The sequence below is a fragment of the Phasianus colchicus genome, chromosome 8, assembly GCF_987193195.1.
Source record: "Phasianus colchicus chromosome 8, bPhaCol1.hap1.1, whole genome shotgun sequence".
Taxonomy (NCBI): Eukaryota; Metazoa; Chordata; class Aves; order Galliformes; family Phasianidae; genus Phasianus; species Phasianus colchicus.
In genome coordinates, this window is record NC_143443.1 from 22,254,534 (window position 1) to 22,281,558 (window position 27,025).

Sequence of the window (27,025 nt, forward strand, 5' to 3'; positions counted from 1 at the left end):
CTAATCCTGTGAAAGGTTAATAATGCGCGTATTTCTATTTAAATATCATTAAACCTGTTCATATGATTAGGCACTCCCTGCAGAATTGGAGCTAAGGTCTTGATCCTGCATACTCTTGAAGAGAATGATACTTTGCATGAATGCAGCAGGCTATCCGTATGCTGTCAAGAAACTGCAGGATTGGGTTCTAAATCTCGATAATTAATCCAGCCTTCTTTGTACTTGAGACTTTGAGTTTAGTCAGTTACCATATACTGAATAAAATCCAGACTTCAATATTTACACTGTGTTAATGTAGTAAGAATGGCATGTAAATAAAGAAAGAAATGATTGAAACAATAATCTCAAGCCTATCCCTAAGTTTAAGTAAATAGCAAATGATGCCAAAAAGATGTTTTGTGTACATTGAGAGGAACAAATGAAGAAACATACCTTCTTAACACTCAGCCAGTATTTGGTTATTCAGTATAATCCATGTGGGAAAGAAAACTTCTAAAAACAATCTACATACAGATACATACGATTATGTTAAGACTCCTGTGGCAATATAGATAATATATTTTTGCCACCATCTGAAAAAGTAATTTCAAATCTCATTTCTCTCTCAGCATCCCTGGCACAAAATATTTGGCTGTTCCTAAAAGCTGATGCAGAATGAGGCTTAAATGCATTCTCTTGATTTCAGGCTTGAATTCAAATGCTGAAAAAGTACCTATTCAAAAATAAAATTTCCCAATTTCTATTTTTGACATTTTAAAAGCACATGTCTCTTTCAAAATTCTTCCCATTACATGGAGGAAGCAGACTTTGTTAGGGATAAAGGGAAAATGATGTGCAAGTACATCATGTAAAATTCTAAGGACATTTCAACATTCATAGGCTATAAAACATTGGTATTCAACTGTTTCTCACCACTGCTGAGAAAGCAGCTAAAACCACACTGTATTTTAAGGGGAAAAGAAAGTGCTTTATACAGTATGCATCTAAAGCAAAATGGTCCTTTTTTATTTTTCCCCCAATGGCATTACTGTAATTGATCTAAAAGGTCTTGAATCTTCTGACTTGTATTTTAGACAAGACTGAAAAAAGAATAAGAAAAAAAAAGACACATGAAAATATACTAGAGAACTATATATGGCCCAAGAGAAATATGCCTTAATCTTCTGGTGATATTCAAGTGTGAGAAAAACAGACTAGATGTCAAAAATTTCATTGTAAGAAGTTAAATGTTAAAATGGTCAAGAAATTTCTAAGAGTGCATGTTAGAAGAGTATTTAAAGAATATAAATGTCCACTTCTTTTCCCCCTCTTTCTGCAAGTTTCAAAGTGAACAGGTACAGGGCATCCAAGCAGAAAGTACTTATATTTTAACCTGACTGTTTCTTCAGAGGATGAATTCTCAGTGAAGTGAGGAAAGCTACAAAACATAAGGTACTGTTTAAGTACAAACAATGCCCTAACAACTGCATCCTCCCTCCACGCAATATACTCAACATCTTATTTATCTTTCCCAAAAAACACTTCTTGAATTGAGAAGCAGAACACAAGCAAAATGATTGTATCCCTTTGAGTTGTATCCCTCCCTTAGAAGTATCCCTCATAATTAGGGAGTCTACTATGCCAAAACAAAAAAGGACACTTCAATCATATTTTATGACTCACAATAACTGAGATAACATTTTAATACTTTACAGAATTCAGAGACTGAGTAGTAATTTAAACTCCTGGAAATTCACAACTTGCAGCTATCTTCCACTTTGTCTCACCTCTATTCTCAGTACTATGGATTTTTATCTTTTTCTTTGTTAACACTTTTCTCAGTAGATAGAGCCCTTAGGCATGCTAGAATCTGAATCATAAAGATCTCAAATAGATAAAACAATTCTGATTTTGGAGTACTCATTCCCTGTTAACCATAGTGAAAGTCCTACTTGAGTATCAAAGATTTAAGTTTAGTGTATACAGTTATGATTCTATTCACTGCAACTAAAGGATGCTCTACAATAGGTAGAATACACGTATGCATAATATTCATAATGCATACACTGAAAGCAGCACACTGTAGCAATCCCTCTAAGTTGAGTGAAATATTCTACATTTGAATTTCATGAACATGGAGCACTCTTAGAACTATCAGAATTCAAAGACAGTTTCTGGATACCCTTGGCGCCTGAAAAAAAGGCTCCTGAACCCAGGGATTCTAACCTACTCCTGGGAAGGTAGATGAGAATTAAGACAGATGCTGTCTCATCCATGTTAATAAAAAAAAGGGAAATGACTCAGTTGCAATGTTAGCCCTTACTCACATTTTCCCCTGAGAGTATATCTCAAAATGAACATATATAACATTTGAGATTATATTTGTTTCCTTTTTCAATGATGCATGCAGTGTAGGCTAATAAATCATGCTGTATCTTAGATCTTCTTTTAAGTTTTGTCCTACAATCTCTTGCTGAAGCAAATCAATAAAATTTGTTTGCCTGAAAATGCTGTGATGTAGTGATGTGGATGTATATGTATCAAACCATCTAGTCAAGTAGAGCAACATGACTTTTGAAAAAAATCTAGACAATTCTACGCTTAAACTTCCTGAGAACTAACAAGATTCTGCTTTTAGTCAATAATATCCTGGGCTGCATTGAAGGAATATCTAGCAGATCAAGGGAGGTAATTCCCCCCAGTACCAAGAGGTGGCCTACATGAACGATGGGAAGAAACTTGATCAGAGAATGTAGAAATAGGTAATAGTTTTAAACTAAAAGAGGAGAGATTTATGTTAGGTATTAGGTAGAAAATCTTTACTGTAAGAGTGGTAAGGCACTGGAACAGGTTGGCCAAATATGCCCCATCTCTGGAGTGTTCAGGGCCAAGTCATATGGACCCCTTTGGGCAACCTGGTCTAGTGAGAGGTGTTCCTGCTCATGGTAGGGTTGTTGCAACTAGATCGTCTTTAAGGTTCTTCTCAACCCTAACCATTCTATAAATCTATGATCTAGTTCTTTTAACTTATCTGCTCTGTAAATTGTCAAGACAGCAATATGATGACAAAGATTAGGATAAACCTGAAAAGCTACTGATATTAAGAAAATAACTGAATACGTGCACTTTATTTTTCATTTGGTGCATAGAAATTGCAAAACAATATGATATTGTGTCAAAATGCTTTCAATATATTTCTTAAATATATATATTACACATTTTTAGTTAAAAAAAAGATCACAGAATGATCTTAACTGTAGAAAAAACCTACAAGTAAAAAGCAGTACATTAATTTGTAGAAGACCTGTATGAAAAGCAGTTATTTGTTCAAGAAGAACTGGTATTTTGTCAACTATTTTCTAAACTCTAAACAAAATCTAACATACAGAGACAGGAAGTCAGCACTTTTCCAAACATCAGTGTTCTGCATTACATTGACAGTTGTAATTTGCAGAACAAATGAATTTTTACTACTTGAAACTGTTAGCTCAATAGTATCAATGTAACTCTGAGACAGAAAATAAAGTCTAGTATTTTATTCATCTGTGTAGTTAAACTCCCTTTAAGAGATACTTTTTGTAATCCCATTAAGACAGAAACTCATACAAGTCTTCACTGAATGGAAAACATGGCCTATGGAATCAATGATGATGGTGAGCACAAGAAAAAAATCACAGAATACTCTCAGATCTCAGGTGGAATTTAGATCACTGCATTCAGGTATTCATGAAAATGTAATTTTCCTCCAGTAAATTGAGTAAGTTTTATTTGAAGTCATGGAGAAACAGCAACAAGGCACTACATGAAGCCAAATTCATCATCATTTTTCAGAACGATATTCTGTCCGTACTGTTACGAACTCACTGCAGTCCTTCATGTTTAAGTACAAGACTAAAAAACTATCTTTTATCATCAAACAACTTTTCAGCTTTATTTCCAACCCTGTCAAAAATTGCTTTATTGCACATTTCTGAGAGCTTGAGATTTTTGTTAAAGAAGATTTAAGTAGTTCTTACATGCTGTTAACAAAATATGGAAGTAGATTCTTGTGAATTCCAAACTGTGCCATTACTTAGATTAACATTTATAAAAATCCCAAAAGCACTTATCTAACTGCTGAATGGGTGTCTTCTTTGGCTAACTTCAGTAATCAGATGTATGAGAAGGATTTGCCAAGAAGAAATTTGAAAGATGATTTCATCTCTCATAAAAAATGCAAAATAGATGTAAAAAGCTCATGTCAAACTATCCCCTGTATCTATTCAGAAATTCTTACTGTCTATTTGCTCCTTCATTCCCTGTCACATATTTTGACTTTTTGCTTCATTCTCTCCTGTGAAGATTTTTGCCTTTTTCCTACTAATTTTTTCTCCCTTCAATTTTTTTTTCTCATTTTGTGACAATGATACCTCATGAGCTCCTCTAGCATATAGAAGGAAGATCAGTACATCTAAGTATAAACGTTTGGCAGCGTGGAAGATGTTCATGGGCACTTTTCAAATCTATAAACCACTTCTTAATGTTTTCTTTAAGATATGCTTCATCTGATCAGCTGTATGCATATTTCAACACATATTACTCAGTAAACATAGCAATAGTTGTTATTATTTTAGTCCCAGAGAGGCTTCTATTATGCCTAAGTTCAAATTAATTTACTGACTATGAAATTGCTTACTGTTGTGGGCACCATGAGCTGCTCAATAGACATTATGAGCACCATGAAGCACCTGGCAGGCACTACAGAGCTGTAGTGCTACTACTCAGCACATATAATCAACAGCAAGCTCTCTGAGGATATTAAAAGTGGTGTCAAGTTATTGGCGGTCATTACAAATCCTGTCAAGTGTTCTGGACATAATAAATAGTGGTAAGAGCTAGATGAGTTTTATAAATTCTGTATCAGAGGTGTGCTAGGGAGCCCAATTAGGAATTAAAGTATGACATTCTGAGAAACTGCTGTTTCATTTCATCTGTAAAATTTGCAGGCTCATATTCATTGGCAACCTGGAAATACCAATTAGCAGCCCTTAATCAGTTCTTCTGATCATTCCAGTGTTTTCAGGAGCAGCACTTTTCCTGCTGGGAAATGGATCTCTATGAAGATGCCCATGCTGGGTCTCTATAAAGTGGTAGCTTGATATTTGGAAGGAATTACAGATTTTCAAATGATCACTAATGCAGGCTACTGGAAACTTCTCACCCTTTCACTCACAAGAGCACATTCCTTATTCCTTTCTAGCTGGGTATCTGTGCTTCCTTAACAATTCAGCCACTGAATGACCTATGGTTCACAGCTTTTTACATCTATCATAATTTGTAAACATTTCTATTGCCCATTATTAAAACTACATTTTTTGTTATGACTCCAGCTGACCCTGATCTCCATTCTGCTAGAAAAGTGTTAGTAACACACATCATTCCTTTGGTGAATATGGGAATAAAAGTGTGACTTTTCTCTCATTTTCATAAGGTATTCCACCCCACCAACGTTCTGTCATTCAACAAAGCCAAAGATCCAAAGATTCTGTGATTAATGAAGTATGCGTCAAATAATATTTCTGACAATGGAGCCCACCAGCACAGTCACAGGCAGGGATATCTTCTATGCAGTGTAACTTTTAAATTCATGATGTTTCTCTGTCCTATGCCTTACAATGTTCAGCCAGAGATGAATTTTCTTTGCTTGTTTGTATTTTTTGTTTTCTTCCTCACACTGTATCCTTCATGTTTGCTACAGTGGAAAATCTCAGAAAGCAATTCACTTACAGATCTAAATTTAAAGAATTTGCCTAATGTTCACTCTAAAAATCCTATTCATCCATAGAAAGTGGTGCTGAAGCGTACAGAACAGGTTCACAAAATGAAAAATAAAAGAACAAAATCTGATATTTGTGTCAGAGATACAACTTAAAGGCAACATTTTCTAAATTCCTCAAGGAAACTTCAGTTTCATGCAATATACAACATAGGGCTACCATCATGTATTAATGTTTCAAGTCACGAATATACGTTACCTAATATATAGACAGGACAATGGTGTTCTCTCAATATATATACAAGCAAATTGTAATTTTCCCACTGTGTTTTAATCTTAGTTGTGTTTTCTGTGCATTATCCTAAATTTCCTGCTGCAGTAAGTAAGCCAAAGTTATTAATACTTTTTTGGCGATACTACCACTTTTTTAAAAACATTTTTCTCTCAAATCCACTCCAATTGGTGATGTTAAACACCAATACAACTCACCACATATCAATTGGTTTTCCTTCAGGTTACGAAAAGACTGTCCTTGTAAAGCACTGGGGTAAGCACAAATCGTTTCCTCTGCAATTCGGACTGAAGCATTTCTAGCCCATTGTAAGACCCATTTCAGATTACAGTCACAAATGAGTGAATCGGTGTTGAAATGCCTAGAAGAACAAAGGAATAGCACAGTTAGCGTGCATGCAATTCTCATACACAAACTTTCTCCAAAGTCTTTTAAATACAGATTATCACATTCTAAAGACAATCCTACATAGACGTGTAAGTAATTATACAGATACCCTGAGACAAATAATGCACATTGTCCCACTCCTAATGTCTTTCAAAACATTATGCCAATTTTTTTTTTTTTATTTGGGAACAGTATTTCTGACTACTAACTTACATGTGGTGGTACCATAAAAAGCCACACTGCAAGATCCATTTATTTACTAAAACACCTTCAAGTAGAAAATTAATCACGGAAACACCCAACATACACTTTTAACTCTCAGAGAGGTCCATTTAATATAAATAGCCAAGAATTGTCATTATAGTTCCAGACAAAGTTTTTAACATGAGTGCTTTTGTGTGTTCACAGTTATCACACGATGTAATGCATACAAACATGGAAAGGTGTAAAATCATAAAGTAGAAAAGAATAAATATGAATGCCATTCAGGATTACCAGTGTGGGTTTGTCAGGAACTGCAAAATTCTCAAATTCTCAGCACAGACACAGGCATTGGTAAGAAAATACTGCATATTTTATGTTTCGTGCGTATTTTATGTTTTTTAATGCATTGATAGAAATAATTCTGTTTGAATTCAACTACACTATGTTCATTGCAATGTTGGTTTTTTTTGACTCTTTAAGAAGGGAAGGAATCATACTTACAGTGCTTTCAGAGCTAGCAGCTCAGAAAAGAGTCCATTCATGAGACTTGAAAAAATATTCCCTGACAAATTCCTAGAAAAAAAAAAGTAAATTATGGATATAGCAAATACATGAAAACAAAATTGTTATAGAGTGTAATTTTTTTTCCAAGTGCTAATTAAAAAAAAATGTCATTTCCTGACCACAACAAAGACATTTAAATTTGTATATTCCTTTTTGTAAATGACAACAATATTCAAATCAAACCATGGACTTTTACTTATTTTATTGTCACAGCAGGTACGCATACAATTCATTCCATTTAAGAAACAGGAGGATCCGTACATATTTAACAGAAGTAATATTTCTAGAATTTCAGTGTAAATATTCACACAGTGATTTGTCACCAAGACCTATGTTTTAATTTACTGTTTATGTAAAATGCTACTTCAAGGTAAGCAAATAAAACATCAGTTTAATAATGTTTAGATGAATCCAAGCATTTTATTTAAATAGCAGTGGGTTTTCAAAGTAAACATTTTTATCACAAAAGACTTTAAATAAATGAATATTCCTATCCTCACATTCTTAAGGCCATTTCCATTTTAACTACAGTTTTGCTATATTTTTGGTCGTGATGTCTGAATGGATTAAGCTGAATACTTGCATATAGATGCAATTTAGTATTTCCTCATTCAATATTACTGTTGAATCAGCATCTTAGAAGTACAAGAGTTAAATGCTTAATATGAAATAACGCTGCCCTTTTAAGTACCTGTAAAATAAAATAAGTTGTAGAGCCTTCTGGAAACAATTAATCTTATTTTTGTATTCTTGGCAATTCTTGGAACAAAAGTAATTTTTCAACAATCAAAAAAAAGCTTTGAACAATTCAAAATTTCATGGTAGCTTTCAGCAAAACTCTACTAATAGAAAAAAATAACTGGCTCAGCAAAGTTAAGTGAAATTATTTCTCATTATACTGAGTGACAGTAAGATATGTTGATATAATTGAGGTCACTGCAAGTATTTTGTTTAACAGTGCACCCTTAATACAATTGAAGAACTAAGCTCTTGGAAATGGAAGGGCTTTCTAATTTGCCTTGAAGTGCAGGTATATATAAGATAGCCTCTTAAAATTAAATGGACCTACTCATGCTTATTGGACATAAGCCCTGGCTAAGCATATACTGAAGCAGTTCAGTGAACTGGGACCTTAAAAGAACCGAATGAGAAAGTGATAACCCTGACATTTACACAGAAGTAGACCAGAAGTAGCCTCACCAGTAGGAAAGCAGATACAGTAGTGCCCCGTTAACTGACAGGACAATCAGGCTGAACTGAAAGATAGTAGAAGTAATCTGCCTAGCCATGTATGGATGCCAGCTGAAACACAGCACCACTTCCTCTTTACCCTACTGCAGTATGGCAGCATTTCCAATTTGATGCAAACCCCATTTTAATCCTAAATAGCTGGCCAGACTTCATGCAGTAAAATAAACAGAATATCAACACTGAAGTTTGGTAATTCTGTTTGGACCTAAGGAAGGCTTCATTTCTGGTCAGTATTTGAGAAAGCAAGGAAAAACTAGATCATTTCCATGGCTGATGTAGCAATATTCAGCAAACAGACTGTGGCTATTCACCTGCTGAAGGTGCCCATCCTACATCTGATAAATCTATGCACTTTCCATAGGTCCTACCAAGCCCTCTTAGATATCTCACCAGAATTGCCTTTCGTTAAACTAAAAATTCCTAACATGTTCTTTTCAAAGACTTTTTGTAACTTTTCCTTGTGAGATTTACATGTTTTCATCAGTGTTTTTGGCAAGTAGTGGAATAATCGAGTTCCTGACAGTTCAGAAGTCAGCACGGAGCCAGTAAGTCAGTTTTCATATTCTTTCATATTCAGCCAGTGACCTGGCTCAAAATTTCCACACTACTACTAATTAGCTAATTAGCACACCAGTATCATGTTTACAGTGCTGTATAAATCACAAATAAATTTCTACATCCCACAAGCACAGTATAAAAGACTGGATCTCCCCAACACTGGGAATAGCCTCTTTGCTAACAAAGCACTCTGGAGCATTATTAAATCACCCAATAACTGAACACTTCTGAGCCAGATGTCTGCAGCGTGCTGCAGATGCCTTGTTCTGCTGGCTCACATGACACTTATATTCTGCATTAAAATATTTCTATTACCACAGCACTGTGAAATTCCACCATTTCAGATATCTTAAAAACCCACTCTAGCTTGACTTAAAAGGAAATTTGTTCTTAAAACATCCCCATCACCTAGTTTCCAAACATTTCAAACATAACAAATTAATGCACTCCAAAGCTGATAGCACTTGCTACGCCATTAACTTACTACATTAATAGAAACGTGTGCTCTCTGTTATATCAGAGGTAAACCATTTTAGTTTTACGTACAGAGTCCTGCACTTATTTTTTTATATATCAAATACTCTATGCTTTTACAGAAATTAATAAAACACTTCTGCCAGAAGCTTTAATATAAATAACAAATGCCATAAAACAGCCAAATGCACCTCGAAGGACTGATTTGAGGCAAAGTACAGGTGGAAACAAAGTATATGAACATGAAGTATGTTTCACTCTTGTAAACAGTATTAGAAAGCAGAGACTGAATGAAAAAGCAGTAGATTCTTCTGTGCAAAAAGATAGAGAAGGTATAAAACCTACAGCACAAATAGAGGGCAGGCTCTGGTGCATACTTTCTCAGTACGGGGTCTATGTGATTCACAGTGTTATTCTGGTTTTGTACTTTATCTCTGGCACCATACAAAGGGAGTAGTTTCTTCAATGACAGCAACAAAGTCACACAGGAATTTATGGTATAATATTACCATAAAGCTAGTTGGTGATAATGATTCAGAGACAGGATGACAAATAAATCAGATGTACTTTAATCAAACAGTTGGAAGTAAAGAGGAAGGTCCGCCTGGAACTTCTTAAAGGAAGATCCAGCACTAGCTGCTTGTTGAAATAGGTTTTAATGCAGTAACATGCCAAACCTGAAGGACTAACTTATTGGGGACTATTAAGATGAAATCTGGTCAGTCAGTACAGTGGCACCAACCCAGTATTCCATAGCTTTTGATATTTAAATTAAGTATAAACAGAATTAGTATGGATGGCCATGCCATTACCTACCAAAAGTATATTTGCATACATCATTCTGGAACAAAGCACTGAAACATGGCCACTGAGGAGCTGACGGAGATCTGGAAGATTTGTTGCATTCAATTATGTCAGTCCTAGTTAGAATATGTGCACCCCAGCACAGCATAAACACAGCTGAAGGATGATATATTAAGTCAAAAAAGTTAAGCTAATATCTTAGAAGACATAATAAATCTTCTCTTATGCTGTCTGAGGCACTGTCAGATGCATCTGTCAAACGATGTGAAAGCATTTTGAAATCATTCTTCAAGTACAAATCATCAAATCCAAAAAGGTGTAAAAATTAGATCACCCTCAAGGAACATAATCACAATTCACTGCCTGCAGTGATTTTGGGAGCTGTATGAAATTTTATATTTCATTACTAATTTGAAATTCAATTCCAACTCACTAAAATGTACATCCTGACCGGAGTAAGAGACTTTTTTCCAAAAGGCATGATTAAGAGACTTATAAGTTCTATTTGGATTTTGTATGTGTTTATGTTTTCAAAACAATATTTGACGATACTACCAATTATTATTTTTTAGATATAAATTTAAGAAACCTTGAGGTTGCCCTGTTCAGTATAGTCTACATGAAATCATCAAACCCTTTGAAGAGTCCTTGAGCAATCCCTAAAAGCTAGACAAGTTTCATCTTTCATTTTAGAGAAGTATGTTTACATACATTTATCCTCCTGAGTTCAGATATATCCGTCACATCATTTGATGAAAAGTTACATCAATTTAGTCCTAGACTTGATTTTTTACTTTTTTCCCCCCCACATTTCTATTTTACAAAGCCAAAAACAAGCGAAACACTGCATTATTTTGTTTCACCTGGTATTTGTGCTCATAAACAGGACCAGGAAAACTCATCTGTATAATTCACAGAAGGTGCATAAGGATTTATGTCCTTTGCTCTTTCCAGTGGACTCACGGCTCTCCCTACTGGTTCTGATAACAGCCTGCAAAGATCCTTCTGTACTTCATCTCTGCTAAAGTAACACAGGAGAGCTCTAATTACTGCAATCAACAATTGCATAAATAATTATTTCTCTATATATATCTTTATAATGGTCCTTTGATGTTCTCACCCATAATTGGTGGTTATTAAATCAGTTTATTGTCTAAGAATTTGTCATCTTTTCTTTAGTACAATTCTATACATTCATGTTATATTAAGTAAATGCCAGTCCACACTGTTTTCAGAGAATACACTCCTGAAAATACCAGTAAATATGATTCAGAGATATCACTACCTACACAAAGGAGACTTATTGTAATTTATAGATTGAAATAATTTGTTTTTTGAAATTTTTTTGTAAAAAAGTCCAATGGAAAAAAAAAGTTAGAAAGTGTTAGGCCTAAGGCAGCAGGTTGGTTAGCTCGTAGTCAGCAAAAAAAAAAAAAAAAAAAAAAAAAAACACTAGTTCTTACATTCAAGGCAATTTGAGATTACTAACTCAAACGATTTTTAATAATTATGTCATTAATCAGATTTCTGAGACAGAGGAGCAAGTAACAAGGTGAATAGTGGGGACTTGTTCCTCTCAACTGTGACGGTAGTGGCACAACATAATCACCAACTCAACAAGAGTAATGCTGCTCTTGACTCTGGTTTGTTAAAGATGACAGCTTGCATAAAAGATAAAGTCATAAATTTTGATATAGTAATCACGAACTCATGGTAAAAAAGAAATTTTGTCTAATCTATGATAAGGCCTCTGACTTCCAGAGGACAGACTTCAGAAATGATAGTAATTGAAAAATAATAAAGTAACTGGAGAAAAATTATTGAAGTACATGAACTGGCATGCAGGATGATCTCAATAATATAATCAACTGTAGAAAGGCGATTTAAAACCCAAATTAAAAAAAATGGAGAACAAAAAAGTGAACCAACAATGGTTTATTGAGAAATAACTTTTTTTTTTTAAAGATCGAAGATGTGGAGAGCCAAAAATAAACTGAAAATGCTAGTAAAAAGTCCAAAAGTATAGAGGGATTGTGAGAAAAACTAAAAATGAAGTTACTCTTTGGAAAGTCTACCAAAAAAAGGTGGTTTACTACACTAAACAGTTCTTAGTACAAATAATAAGTGAGAAAGAGCAGATGTTATATGTAGCCTAGATATATCCAATTGCTACTATTTCTGACTTTTCAGTGATGTTGGTCATCTGGTTTATATGTGTTTTGTGGGAAATACATCATTAGATTCTAGAAATGATCTTTCCTAAGATCACCTACAGAATGACTAGTAAGATGCAGAACTAGTTAGAATACAAAAATACCAGGGGAGATAGAGGCCTTCAATACTAGTCCTCATCACATGAAAAAAATTAGTATAAATTTTACATTTTTTCCTTCTGATATAATATAATGCTAGATATACACTAAAATCAATCAGTAATTTTTCTTTTCTAGAAAATCACTGGTTTTATTAATATGCTTACAGATCTTCAGTAAAAGCATACTATAAAAGATGAAAGAAAACCCCAATCTGCCAACATTTTTTTTGTTTTTCTTTTTTTCAGAACTCAGCCAGTAACTGCTTCAAATACAAGTGAATTCAAACTAACAGGTCTATCAGAATCATCCTTTTTTGCACTGACGCATGGACATAAAATCCATAAAGAAGAATCCACATAGTAATGAAGAACCTGGGGATAAGAATATTTGTGGTATTACATTATAAGCTAATGGGCAGGACAGAAGAGAAGGGAGTGAGACACCGCTGGTGTTGTGCAGAAACAGCCTTGTGACTGACTACTTAGAGCTTTCTCTAGTGATTTTGGCTCAGAAATGTAAATACATGAAAATAAAATCTGGTAATAACAACAAAGTTTAGCCAACATTAAGAGAACCATTTTCCAAGAAGAGGTGAGTGTATTTGAAGATAGTAGGTCAAGTAATTTCACTAAATAATATTATTCAAAGTAATTTCCATCTACACTCGGAAATGAAATTTAACCTCATACCGAGGAAAGGATAAATATTTACCTAGGATGCCTAAAAAGACATGAGGCAAGAAAACACAGTGATAGCCATAATGTATGGGGAACTGATGAGACTTTCTCTGGATCTGCATAGTCAGAAAAAAATCTTCAAGCACTGTAGCGGGGTCAGAGTTTGATTACCAGAGGGAGCAGGGATATGGGAGCCTGTTTTACCAAGTGACACTGTAGTGCTTTGGTTGGTTCAGCTTGGTAACTACTGAGCTTTGCCTTGCATACATGTTGCTTTCTGACACAAGCCAAGAATGCAGAGATCGTCTTCCGCTGTCCTTCCCGGTCTTCAGAGGAAAGGGCAAGTATAGTCAAACACTGCCACAGAAAAAGTGCTGAAAACTCACTGTGAATTAATTTCTGTTCTTTATATTCACAAGACTGAAATTTAGCAGTTAAGATGGTTTAGAACAATTTATTAAAAAAATAAAAATAAAATTTTTAGACTTTTTCCCAAGACTGCAGGGATTTGAACAGTTTCTGGTCAGGTTGCTCATACTGTCTAGAAGGTTACTTCACCACTCTGAATTAAACATACCTTCTGTGATAATCTGACTTTATAGTCATAGTCACATTCACTGAGCACAACAAAAGGAAACATGGCAACCCCCAGAGACAGGTTGGGTTTGCCCAATCTGACCACATGCCTGAAATGAGTAAAAAGAGGAGTGGGCAACTTGCTATCGAGGCTCCTTCCATTGTCTTTTCTCATTTGTATACATCAGAGGAGATCTGGCACAGTTGCTCTCAATAATGCAATGAGTTAAGTGTGCCAGTTTGGGGCCTTTTACCCAGCATAATTTTGATCTCCTGGCAGATCTTTCCAGAAAGATTTTCCTATCTTTTCCAAGGTTAGTTTCTCCAAAACTGACTTGGAGAGAAAGAAAATAAAGCTTGAGATTTGTAACATACTGTGATACAGGACTGATTCCCCATTCAGAAATGAAGGCAGATGTGGATAAAAATGCAGAGCCCTCCTGGGTCTTTCTCAACAGGATACACTGAAAAGTGTATTAAAAATATTGTTTCCTCCATTTATTCTCTCAACCTCCAAATATTTGAAACTCAAGAATTTCCTGAACAATACCAGGTTTCTATGAATTCAGTAATCCAGCAGGGATTTCTCTTTCATAATATTATTAGCCTCTTGAATTCATGTAAAGTTTTAACAGCATCCTGCAGCAAAGTGTTCCTCAGCTTTGTCTTTTGTTAAAAAATGACAACAAACCTTCCTTTTGGTTTGCTTTTTTTCCAGTTTGCCTCACAGTATTTTTTCTCAGTATCCTCTAGTTTCTGTACTGTCAGAGATGATGAAAAATAGGTTGCTGTTCATCTCTATTATGATATTCAGAATTTTACAGTCTCGCATCATACTTCCCTTCCTCTCAACTGTCCCTTTCCCAGCCAGAAAAGTTGCAGGCAACTTACTCATTCCTAGTGCTGCACCTCTCACCACTCCATGCTATCTTGCCTTGAGCCTTTCAGAGATTTGATCACCTTCCTTAGCTCAGTGGACTGAGCAGACTGCCCACATTATTCAAAATGCAGCTGCTTAGCTTTCTTTCTGTAGTACTGTATATGTTCTCTGATTTTTTCTCTCTTTCATTAATAATACTTGTTGTTGTTTTTTTTTAAGTGATACTGAGCAACAAGCAGCTGTTTTCATGACATTATCCACTATCATCTCAAAACATCTTTCCTGAGTTTTAATGGTTAGCCCACATCACGGTTTTATAATTTTTGGTTATCAGTATTCCACATCATAACATCATGAAATGCACTGGGGGTTTGACTGTTGATGCTCAAGTTCCGGGTGCCTGTCCGGAGGAGAAGAACTACATTCTCCAAGGGGCTTTGCGATCAGCAAGGAGATATAACTCCTGGCAAGGTCACTTGTTCTCTTCTTCGCCTGCTCTTCTTCACCTGCGCTCCTCCATCTGCTCTTCTCCGTCTGCTTTTCTTCATCGGCTCAACTGGACTGCACTTCTCACCTCAGCGTTGTGGTGAGACCTATCTACCTATTTTGCTGATAGTTTCACCTCAGATTGTTGCCGCCGTTTTGAGTTATTTTGGGGTCCCCCGTTTCCTTTTCTGGAGGTGCGGATCCGTGGATCCCTCTGCCCCACTAGTCATGGAACCGGGCCGAACCAGCCCAAAAACCACTGACAGTCCAGAACCTTTTTTCTTCCTTACATCACTTAACATATATTTCCATTAAATTTCATCTGCCATTTTACTGTGTGAACAATACAACACCTTCAGTGGACAGCCTAAATTTCACATTTCTCAAGCAATTGGAACTACTTTGATGTTCCAAATTTAAATAATGCTTTACGCATTTTGTCTATGCCTTTACAGTTTTTCTGTAATACATTTTAGGAACAAAAAACAAGAGCTATAAAATGCTAACTGATCTCCAGTGGATCAAAAGAGCAATGTATCAATTTTCTAACCAGCATTAGAAAACAACTTTATGAATCATAATTTGGGTGTTTGACCTTTATTTGTTTGCATGACATGCAAACAGAAATGTCACATTCAGCATCTTTACAATGCAGAAATGTTGTATGTTCAATTTATTTGGAGTTTTGATATATATTACATTTGAAAATAGAACCATCATCTTTAAAGTGTCAAGTCATCACAGTCAAGGGCTCAGTAGAGGTTTTTTCACTTTTATGGGAAGACTCTATGAAATTAATTTTGATATAATGAAAGTTTATTGTCAACTGTACTCAAGTAAGACATGTATTAGTTCAGATTTCTGATATTTAAAACAAGAGGAGTATTATACTCACAATTTGTGAAGACTGCTAAGTCCAACAAACATTTCTGGTGTTAGGCAACCAATTCTGTTATTTGAAAGATCTCTGAAAAACAAACAAACAAATTAAAAAAACCAACAGTGAAACTTTAGTTCTACATTTTTCATATACACACCTAGATAATCACAAACAGCCTCTTTAATTTTAATGCTTAAGGAGACAGATATAAGTGAGAAATAAAGCTTTCTTCAGTAACATGACTGAATTAAACAGCTTTCACAACATTATATAAAAGCTATTTAGCAATATTCCACACTTAAACATACCACACTGCAGCTTATATTAATTGCATTAAAATGTGATTATATAAATAAAAAAAGCAAAACTTATCATCAAAACAGCAGATTTATTCTTTATCACATTTCTTAGTGCCTGCTTGTTATGTGCAATAGTTAGTCAAGATGGACACACTTTTACTGTTTACTAACGTTATTATCTCCTGGGTATCATTCACTCTTGTTGAAGAAATCACAGAAACCAAGGAGCAGTTAATTTTTCAGCCAGTAAGAAGTTCAGTCCTGATAAGTACTAGAAAAGCTCTTCCAAGAGCAATACAGTGACTGCCTCAGACTTCGAATACTACAAAGCATTGTGTTCTGTAACTGTTGTCTGCAGAAAGATGAATGGGTGCTTTCTCTACAATTCACATGTACAACAAAATATAGAATCCTTTTAGAAAGAAAACAAAAGAAGGTATAAACAATCATGTTGTGATAGCAACAGGAATTCTGCTCTCGGGAATATTCTGAAATGATGCTTAATTTTCAAGTATTTGATTTTCAACCTTGACTACAGTTTTGTTTTGTTTTGCTTTTTTTAATATAAGTGTAGTAATCTAAGTATTTTAAGTGATAAAATATCCATTAAAACATTAAATTTTATCTGAATATATTTTTGTTATAGAATCAGCAGTAGCCTTCTAAGTTCTTTATTGCATTGTGCTACAATATCTTTCTCTTGCTACAAGAGAACACAAACATAATCAAAACAGGAGAATAAAGATGAATGAGTTTGATAAATTCAGTTGTTGCTTTCATGGAGAAATACCCAATATGCTAGAATGTGAAGGCAAAGTTTTTAGAATTCACTACAAAGTCTTCTTCCATCAGACAAAGAATATATTGCTGTGCAATGAAATGATGAAATATTGCATTAGAATGAAAATATTGCTTAAATGCTAATCAGGGATATGAAGTAGGCAACAGCTTTAGAAAATAGTCTGCAGAACAATATATTGCCAAAATCGCAAATTAGCTGTTATTCTCTACATTTTTCTAGGGAAAGCTACATACAAAATTCTAAAAACACAACCTCAAGACAAATACACATTTATTCAGATGTATCCTTTCCTTAAAGAATTAAATAGTAAGCAAGAATCCACTCAGAATTCTTAATAGAGTAGTGCAAGAATCCACTCAGAATTCTTAATAGAGTAGTGTTTTATTTCAGTCTGAGGAAAGTCTGAACACATACAGAACGAAACACATCAAAATGTGGAGCATGACTTGAGTGGCAGAAGTAAATTCCACCTAAACTAATCAAAACTAATCAAAACAAGTCATTTTTCTCAAAATGCGACACAGTAAAATGGTATTTTTAACAAAGCAAAAGGCTATCTTTCCTCTTCTGAAGGTTTTTATCAGTGTTATTTTCACGGTAAGATGTATGTGGCTGAAATCTCTGCATTATAAAACCCATTTTTAAAGGCAAAAAGAAAAGATAGCTTTCTGCATATTCTTCCAGACTAATACATATTATATTAGGTGTTATTCAATTCATAATGTACAAAGCTGGTGCTCCTTTTCAGGAGTAAGACATTTACCTTAATAACATTGACTTGTTAAATTGATGTGAGGGAAAGCAAAACTCTCCCCTGTTGAATAACCAAGTGTCATAATTTTAGTGCTTCATAAATTTTCAATTTGTAGCAGTTTTCTGTGTCCCTTTTTAAGTAAACCCTTGAAACAATTCAATTTTTCATTTGAATACAAATTAGAAGATTTCTGCAAATCATTTGCAGAAAACATTTTGATGTAGACAGCCTGCCGTTTATCTTCCTGCCTTGACATAGTTGTATCTGCTGCAATTGCCCATTTTACACCAACTTCAACATGTGAAATAAAAAGATATGAATATAAAGTGCAGCCTTAAAATAATGACTGTATTCAGCATTCAACAGGAGTTTATAATATTTATTCTTTCTGCTGAGCTGTCTGCTACCCAACTGTTGAAGAGCTGAAGACTGCAGAGATTTTCTTACCACAAATTATACCTATTTGTATCAAACTTGAGAAGCTGGTAATTAATCAACTCACTGTCTCTTGTTTGCTCCCAGTGTTACACGTTCATGCCAGAAAGAAAGGATCTTTTTCAGGTCTATCCTGAGAAATCCTAACATTACCATTCCTCATTTTCTAAAGAGTCATTTCTTTTCATTTTTCCTAACACCATATCATTTGATCTTCTTGGACTTCTCTCTGACAGCTGATCTAAGTTTCACCTGTCTAAGTTTCCAGCATACAGCCCAGGACATGAACAGGCTTCCCGTTTTTCCCACCAGAGGTCAGGGTTGTGTTATTAGAGTACGTGGCCAAAGCAATAATTAGCGCTTGTTTTGATCATTTCATTTTTATCCCTAAATGCAGTGAACACAGAAATGTCAACCTTATGTTTCTGTTTGCATTAAAAATGCATAGACTGCTCTGACTTCATAAGTACTATGTCATCCGCTTTGTAACCAAACGCACTAAAAGTTACTGGTTGGTGTCAGAAGACACTGCTAGCTGTGCAATCAGAGATTGAAACTTTTATTTACTTTTATGGTTCAATCAGACATTTAACCTCAGAGAAAAAAAAGTGGACAGATTAAAATTTTTCTCGCCTTGCATTCCTCGTCATCTAAATTTTATTATTCTCCTAAAGTAATTCTCATTTTCTCACAAGTCTCTTCACCTGAGACACTGTGCACAATGCCAAGCAGACCTCAGGCACTGATGGCTGCTTTTGCTACATGTGGCCATTTGGATGCTGGCACTTGGAACACTTTAAAAAGAGGTTTTCGAGTTCTGAAGAATGAAGGAGGATCTGTAGCCTGTATTAAATAAAAGGAAAAAGCCCCTCTTGTAGAACTGTGGTAACTTTGATATTTTTACCTTTTTAAAATGTAGTTTAAAAACCAGTCAGTGCTTCTGAAAGTACTTTGACAAGATTGGCAGTGAGAGGAATACAGGAATGACAGACGGGACAAATTGCATAAGTATTCTTATTAAAAAGGCAAAAATAAAAATATATCCAGCAGAGTTAATGCAACAGATAAGACAATTGTAGGCAAGTTCTGAAAGATGAAAAAGTTTCCTTTCTAAGAACTTATTTTACAGACCTGGCCTGTGATAAAAGTAAGTAAACTGTACATAATGAAAAAAAACCAAAAACCTTAGCATAGCATAAAGCTATGCTTACACAGAAATGCTTACACTTATTTAAAACCCTTGGTTTTATTTCCAATGAATGTCTACTGCGATGTACTGTCTGCTACGTCAATAATTAGGTGTGTTTTTGAACTTTGGAGAAGTACCTTTAAAGACATTTATGGGAAAGCAGAGGTATATTTAAATGGGAAAAAAAGAAAGGGAAAAAAGAAAAAGGGAAAAAAAAAAATAAAAGGATGGTAAATGTAAAAAGTACAGCGTTTGATTTTTTATTCTCCAGACAGTGTCCTCATTCTACTATTGCTTGGTGGCATATGTGAGTTGCCCACGGATAGAAATGTTGATACAAGCACAATTTTCAGAATAATTCAAATGGAATTAATACTTACAGGCGCTTCAGCTCTGAAAGTCCATGGAAGGCCCCTGGCTCAATTGTGCTAATCAAATTATTCTTCAGATCTCTAGAAAGACATAAGAGAAGGAGCAATTAATTACCACTTTCCCTATTGTACGAGTGCTATACAAGAGGAATGATGAATGTAATGCAATTCTAACCTTTATTTGTCTTCTATAAAAAATGTAATTTCTTTTAAATTGCAACACCAAAACCATTACATCTTTTTCAGTTTATAAAACCATATTTTTCAAAATTATAAGGTTAATATTAGATTTAAAAAATACCTGTTTTAATTATTCTCTTACTTGCAATTTTCTAAACAAGCTTACCAGCCATTCTTGCCCCAGGAAAAATGTTTTAATCAATGAGTGAATAAAATAGTCTGCAAAACAAGAGCCTTTTCGTTTGCTTATTACTTGTGCTGTGCACTTCACATTTAATACATTTCTCATTTCCATGTAATGTAGGCAAAGCAGCTGTCATGCAATACATAAACAGACAGGTCAGCCTTCTGTCTTGAAATACAAGTAATTTCTCATTTTTGGCAGATAGGTGCTTCATTTTGTAGTTGGTGACATCCAGAGGATCAGTTGTTATGCAGATAATGATCCTACTGGCATTAGTAATCTCAACTGCTCTTGGCACAGTGCTTGGGGCCACGACACTTCTCTCAATTCAGTCCCCACAGAGATTTACTATGGAATTGTCTCCGGCCTCTCCAAGATGTGAGCACTGAGGAAATGCCTTCAGTCCAATTAGATAAGCAGGCCTAGGAGACAAACGCTGCAAATTCTTGCACAGTCACTGTTCATCTTCTGACAATTTACAATTTATAGGGAATGACTGGTGTGCAATAATATCAGTGCTGTTTCTCAGATTGGCCACTTCCAGCACATACCAGCCACTGCTTCACCTCTGCCAAATGACAGCAGAGTCACCTTATTTATGACTCTCTATTTTATTGCAAATAAAATGCATGCTGAGTTAAATCATGGTTCCACACAAAGTAGGATTGACCTCTCAATAGGGTGAGATTTTATCCCAAATGATTAACTCACACTAAGACATATTTTAATTTGAAATTTGAATTATTTTACAATCAGTTTTTGTATTTTACCAGTAAATTTTTCAGGTCTTTTGAATGCAGTTCCAAAAACAAGTGCTTTACACCCTTTTTGCTTTAGTAGTGATGCTGACAAGTGGTATGTCCCTAGTTAAAGTCTCTGATTCATAAAGGTTGAGTTCAGCTTTCAGCCTGCATCGCTATTACTTATGTCCAAGAAGTCTTACATATTAGAAATGCAGAGCTATAGAAGCACAGCAGGCAAACTATATGCTGTACCCCATCCTGTGACATCATTGAACAAAATAAACAGGAGAAAGGTAGGAAGGAAGGTACGGATTTAAAATTGAGAGGAAACAATAAGCTGTCCTTTGAGTCTTACTAAAATGCAGATAGCATTACATATACTTACTAACAGCATAACATAAACTGAAGTAACAAGGATTCATAACACCATGAGACAAATTAGAAAGCATTTTAGCTATGTCTCTCCAAAAAAACAGTGTTTTTGTTTCATACCATTTTTATCTTAGCTTCATTTAGATATGCCAAAACTCCTTTGCTTCAGTTGTTTTCACTAATAAATCATTATTCATTCATAATGCAAATAAAATAAAGTCAATAAAATAGGTTAATCTGAGTCCAACACGAACACAATGGATACTATAAGGAAGTATTAAAAACACTATTACACTATAAGGAAATATTAAAAACACTATTACACTTTTCAAGCACTGATGTAACTTCTAAACAGCGATGCAAGAACATGTGCATATCAGTACATATGCATACTTTAAATACATGCATTACATAGCACATGTCTGTCCTAGTTGCCTGAGCCACAGTGACAGTCCCTCAGGTGCTAAGCCAGCAGAAAGCATAAAACCCAGGAGAGTTACCTTTTCCCTGTTGGTGTACCATATGGAGACACAGCCATAGCTGCCCTGCCTGACAAAGGGAATGAGAGCCCATAATATTCTCCAGAGTCTTAAGGAAACAATAGGATGAGCCAGAGGCAGGGAAAGAAGGGGAGTGAGAAAGCAGCAGTTCTGGAGACAGGTAAAGAAAGGTGTCATAAAGGGGCGATGCTTGGGCAAGGATCTTGATGGTGATTTGAGCATTTGTGGGAAGGCATGAAGGTCTATGACAGTTTTAGACTTAGGTGTAAGCTTTTTTCTTCTTCCAGAAAATCACCAAGTATAGCAAAGGCAGAAACACAAATCTCAAGGCTGTTCCTTAAAAACATGCCAGTAGAGCACAAAACAACCCCACAGACAGCAGAGAGAAATAGGGATGACAACCATCCTCCTGCAGATTCTCTGCCCCACTCGCTAACCCAGGCAGAGCAGTTTTCTCTCTTGTGGTGTCTCCTCCTGCAGGATTTGGATGAAAGTGGCAGCTGCAGATTTTATTGCAAATGAGATACAGTCGATAACATTTTTCATTATAAAAAAAACACTATGTAAGAATTGGAAAAAGCTTTTTCTCCGCACCCGCTCATAAACAAAAAGCTTCACACAAAACTTCTGCAGTCTCTTTTCCAGAGTCCCATCAAAGACAGTTCAATATCATTGGTTTTTTATTAATTCTTTTCTATGTGAGTGGTGAGGTGCTGGAACAGGCTGCCCAGAGAGGTTGTGGATGCCCCGTCCCCTAGAGGTGTTCGAGGCCAGGTTGGATGGGGCCCTGGGCAGCCTGGTGTAATATTAAATGGGGAGGTTGGTGGCCCTGCATGTGGCAGGGGGGTTGGAGTTTCATGATCCTTGAGGTTCCTTCCAACCCCGGCCATTCTGTGATTCTGTGATTGGTAAAAAGTTAACTGACAGGAGTGTATTTTCCTTCGATGGCTTAGCATTACTGCTAGTTAAATACGTAACTAAACAGGTCAAAGGGAGTTCTTTAGTTTGTAAAAATGAGCCCATATGGCAAAGAAAGAAAGGACACTGTCCTCATTATCGGAGCTTCTGTATTCTTAGAATTTAAAAGACAAACAAGCAAACCAAAATAAAACAAAAACAGTCAGATAAGATACATTTTTGGATCTACGCTGTTTTACACCTCATGCTTCACACTGGAATCCATCTAAAACCAACTTAAACACACAGTTCAGAGCAAACATCCACATTTTAAAGCAGGGATAACTGACAATTTTAAGCTTTACATCAATTATACACATTTTCTGTTAACTGCCAGCTCATCTAGATGCTCCACAAGTTGTAACTAGATGAATCAGCACTATGGGCTGTAAGAGATGATAAGCAGCTCACAACAAATGAATCAGAAGGAGTGGAAAACTGTTTCCAGGTGAGCTTTAATGACAGTAAAAACAACCAAGTAGACAAAAGGTCCTCCATTTACTGAAATCTTTTATGCTCCATTTTATGGTAACTCTCCTGTTTCTCCATAACTTGTAACCACATAGGAAAAAAAACAGCTTAATCCTAAACTATCATCTACAGGAATAAAAATGTCCGGTTTCATGTTAGAAGAGGCAGACTATTTCAAGGAAAAGTGTCCATCAGTTGCACTGTTCCAGACAAAGACATCTGGTCTCCTTATTTTGGAAATTGCACTTAAATTAGCTAGGTCATTTTAGTAAAGATATTCTCAGAAAATTGTAGATGATTATACTACCCACAATCCTGGTACTTTCTTAGTAATTAGTATTATTCCATAATGTTTCCATATACTTCTGGCCTAACAAAATAGGTGTCTTCTTTCTTGGAATTATGTAAGCCCCAAATGTGAATAATACAGGTAAATTCACTGTATAAATTCTACATTTGGAGAATCTTCTTTCTTTCTTTCCATTTCTATTTTTCACAAAACTAATATTATTAAAATATTAAATTAGTGTATCCCATTTTCTAATTAGCAGAGTTTTTTATATTGAAGTCTTACAGCAAGGAGTATCAACTTTCACTAAGCTAAATAAGGAAACTAGGGTAAATTTGGTTGTATGTTTACATTTTTTCCCCAAGAGCCACTGCTGAGGTTTGGCAAAAGGTCACGATCCAAGGCACGCCAAGCTCAGCCCAGCCTGGGCCACACACAGGCATGCATGCATGTGTATTCAATGCAAGTGATTTTATCAACAACCAAAAGCAAAAGTAAAGGGACAGAACCCCAGTATCACATATTGAATCATCACAGCATGGCCCAGTTAAGGCTTAAAACGGAGAATTTTATAACTAACATTTATGGTTTTGCATCATTACTGATGGAGAATTCTGATTTTAAATGTATCCATTCCAAATCTGAATGATGTTTCATTAGTGGTGTGTGTCTATATATCCACAGGCGTGACCTGAAAATAAATCAAAACCAAAGTGCCTTTTACAATTACAGATAGATGGAGGGTCCGTGAAGTTAGCTGTAGCCATAACTGCAGCACTTATATCTTGGCTGAACAACTGCAGAAAAAATAAAATATAACAATATTTATTGAAGTATGTTCCCACTCATTTTATTAGAGATGCTAGAAATATTTACTGCATGGCACCCTGATCTTAACTAAACATGAATAGAAAAAGAACACATAATGCACTGCATTATTAAAAACAAATCTCAAATGGTTGCAGTAAAGTCAACAGAGGAGAGTTTCCTTTTCCCTTACAAGTCTGAACTTACAAAACTGTAATAATAGTTAGGCACTGTCTTTTTACTTGTACATAGATAACTTGTATTTCTATGCAAATAATGAGGGAGAATTCTTTTAGTAATATTATCAGAAGTCTTTTACTACTGCTATCACAAGTCATTGGGTTTTGATCGTCTTACTCATTAATCTTTGGACTGATTTTTACTGATTTATGACATCTAAGAGGATTTACCTCAACAAAAGCAGCTGAATTAAGGAGGGGAAATCTGCGTTTGAAATATTCACTTCCTGATGGCTTTACTGAGATGTAGATGAAACAAGAGAAATAGGCTACTAATGGGTCTTTACAGGAATGTTTAAAAGCTACTCCCAGCCTCTCAGCTATCAGACATCTTCCATGGCCAAACCCCTAATTATCTAAATGTGTCTTTGGGATTCTTGATGCTTCAAGTTCACTGCATGCACTTATATAGTATAAAACATAGTGGGAAAATTGCTGAAGCATACACAGTCCATTAATAAAAGAATCAATTCATCTTAAACTGCATCCTGACAGCTTGGCCATTTTGCATCCAACTCTTTCCCCTCCTGACTCTGCAGGATCTTCCCCCAACTTCCAATAGATAGACTGTAGATATTTCAATACTTATTCCTAACAAGAATGTTCTGCTAATTCCACTACTTCATTCAAATTTCTGACACTGATACATCTTTCATAAAAAATTATAGGTTGTACCAAGAGGACATCTGTGTTTAGAAAGCTGTCATTATGGTGCTGCAAACTTTCCAAAAAAGCTCTGAGAAGAGCAATCAGTTGTTGAGCAGATGCCAAATACCAATGAAATACGACTGACTTTCCACATTTTGCATATTACTATGAAACAACAACAACAGAAAAAATATAAGCTCACATTTTCCACTTCTTTCTCATGCTAAATTCTCAAACTAAACAAAACGGCACTTTTGCTCAAGAAAGGAATACAGACTCAGAATCAATTTAAGAGATTCACTTTATAACATCATTGTGATCACAGTGGTGGGAAAGAGTATAACCAATGCTGAAAGACCACATTTAGTATATATTCTGCAGAGAAAACAGTAACGCTTTAATGGCCTTGGTATTATTAAAACTTATTTTCATTTTCACTGTTGGTGATTGCATTACTGGTTATACGCAGTAGAAATGGGCTGGTATCACTATCAACAACTAAAGCACAAAGTGCTCCGATGAAACTCCAGAGCTCTAGTTTTGTTCACCGTTTTTCAATTGTTTGGGGGTTTTTTTAATAAAGATAGTGGATATTTAATCTATTTTCCAGAACCAGAAAAAGATATGGTTGTGTTGCAGTTAAGTTTCAAGGACAATAAATGCCAACATACACAGAAACATGAACAATAACTGTGCCTTTTCAGACACTGTTTGTTTGTTTAGTGTGGTAGTACTCTTCCTTATTATGCATTTTCCTTTCATTTTCTTTTTTAATCCAAGCCATTACTGTTTGGATTGCCTAAAACAGAACACCCTAAAGACTGGACAGACATACAACCACTGGCAATTCACAGCATTAAGGAGTGACTGGAAGTGCCAAACCAGTCATTATGAAGGCAGTAATGGCCTACAGAGCAACAGAAAAGTCATTGCCTTTTTTTTTTTTTTTTTGTCTTAAATATAATGAAGATGACTCATTCACATCAAATGTGCTGTGGTAATGTAGCAATTATTCATTATTTAGGAACAAGCCTAAAAATGCTCAACCATGTCAATAACAGTAGCTGAAAATGTGCAGAGATACAAATAGACTTTATGGCAGTTCGCTCTCTCAAAGTATCCCATAGAATGATATTAAGTTTTTTATTTCAGTGGTAATAATGGTAAAGCAAGACTATACAGCTCAGATAGAGTAGTGTAACTGAAGGGACAGTATGTCAAAGAAGAAGTGAGAAAATGACATGGTAAAGAAAGATAAACTTTTGGTGCAAAACTTCTGTTGATGTATTTTCCTACATACACTTAGAAAACATTTTAAAGGATTAATTTTCCCAGTATAAATTCCACTTTCATTTTAAATAAGACAGCAACCAAACAGAATCTGGAAAGAAGATGCTAAGAATTCCTCTAGTTCAGTATTTTGTTACTGATAATTCAAAATTAAATGTAATTTCTAATAAAAATAAATCATTTCATTTTTCCCAGATTCTCTCTCCTTGGCCTGTTTTCAGGTAGTACAAATTCAGCAAACCATTCAAATTCATAACTCACACAGCTGTTCCTATACATGCTCCTTTTCCTGGAAACTACCCCAAGAACAGAGATTCGGAAACTATGGGCTATTTAGCTCCACAGGGCTAAAGCAGTAGATGTCAAGGTGTACGGGCACACAATGTTTGATCTCTACTGTGCTGCAGGCATCT

General features: G+C 35.3%; 1 protein-coding gene across 1 annotated transcript in view; it reads right to left on the minus strand.

Annotated features, from left to right (window-relative positions):
- LOC116231794 (adhesion G protein-coupled receptor A3-like) overlaps positions 1 to 27,025 on the minus strand; it is a 254,504-nt gene that overhangs the window by 141,253 nt on the left and 86,226 nt on the right. The window contains exons 3-6 of the mRNA XM_090145294.1: positions 19,942 to 20,013; positions 16,098 to 16,169; positions 7,119 to 7,190; positions 6,224 to 6,387 (exon numbers count right to left, since the gene is read on the minus strand). Of these exons, the coding sequence (XP_090001420.1) occupies positions 6,224 to 6,387; positions 7,119 to 7,190; positions 16,098 to 16,169; positions 19,942 to 20,013 (380 nt within the window). The remainder of the gene's footprint in view (positions 1 to 6,223; positions 6,388 to 7,118; positions 7,191 to 16,097; positions 16,170 to 19,941; positions 20,014 to 27,025) is intronic.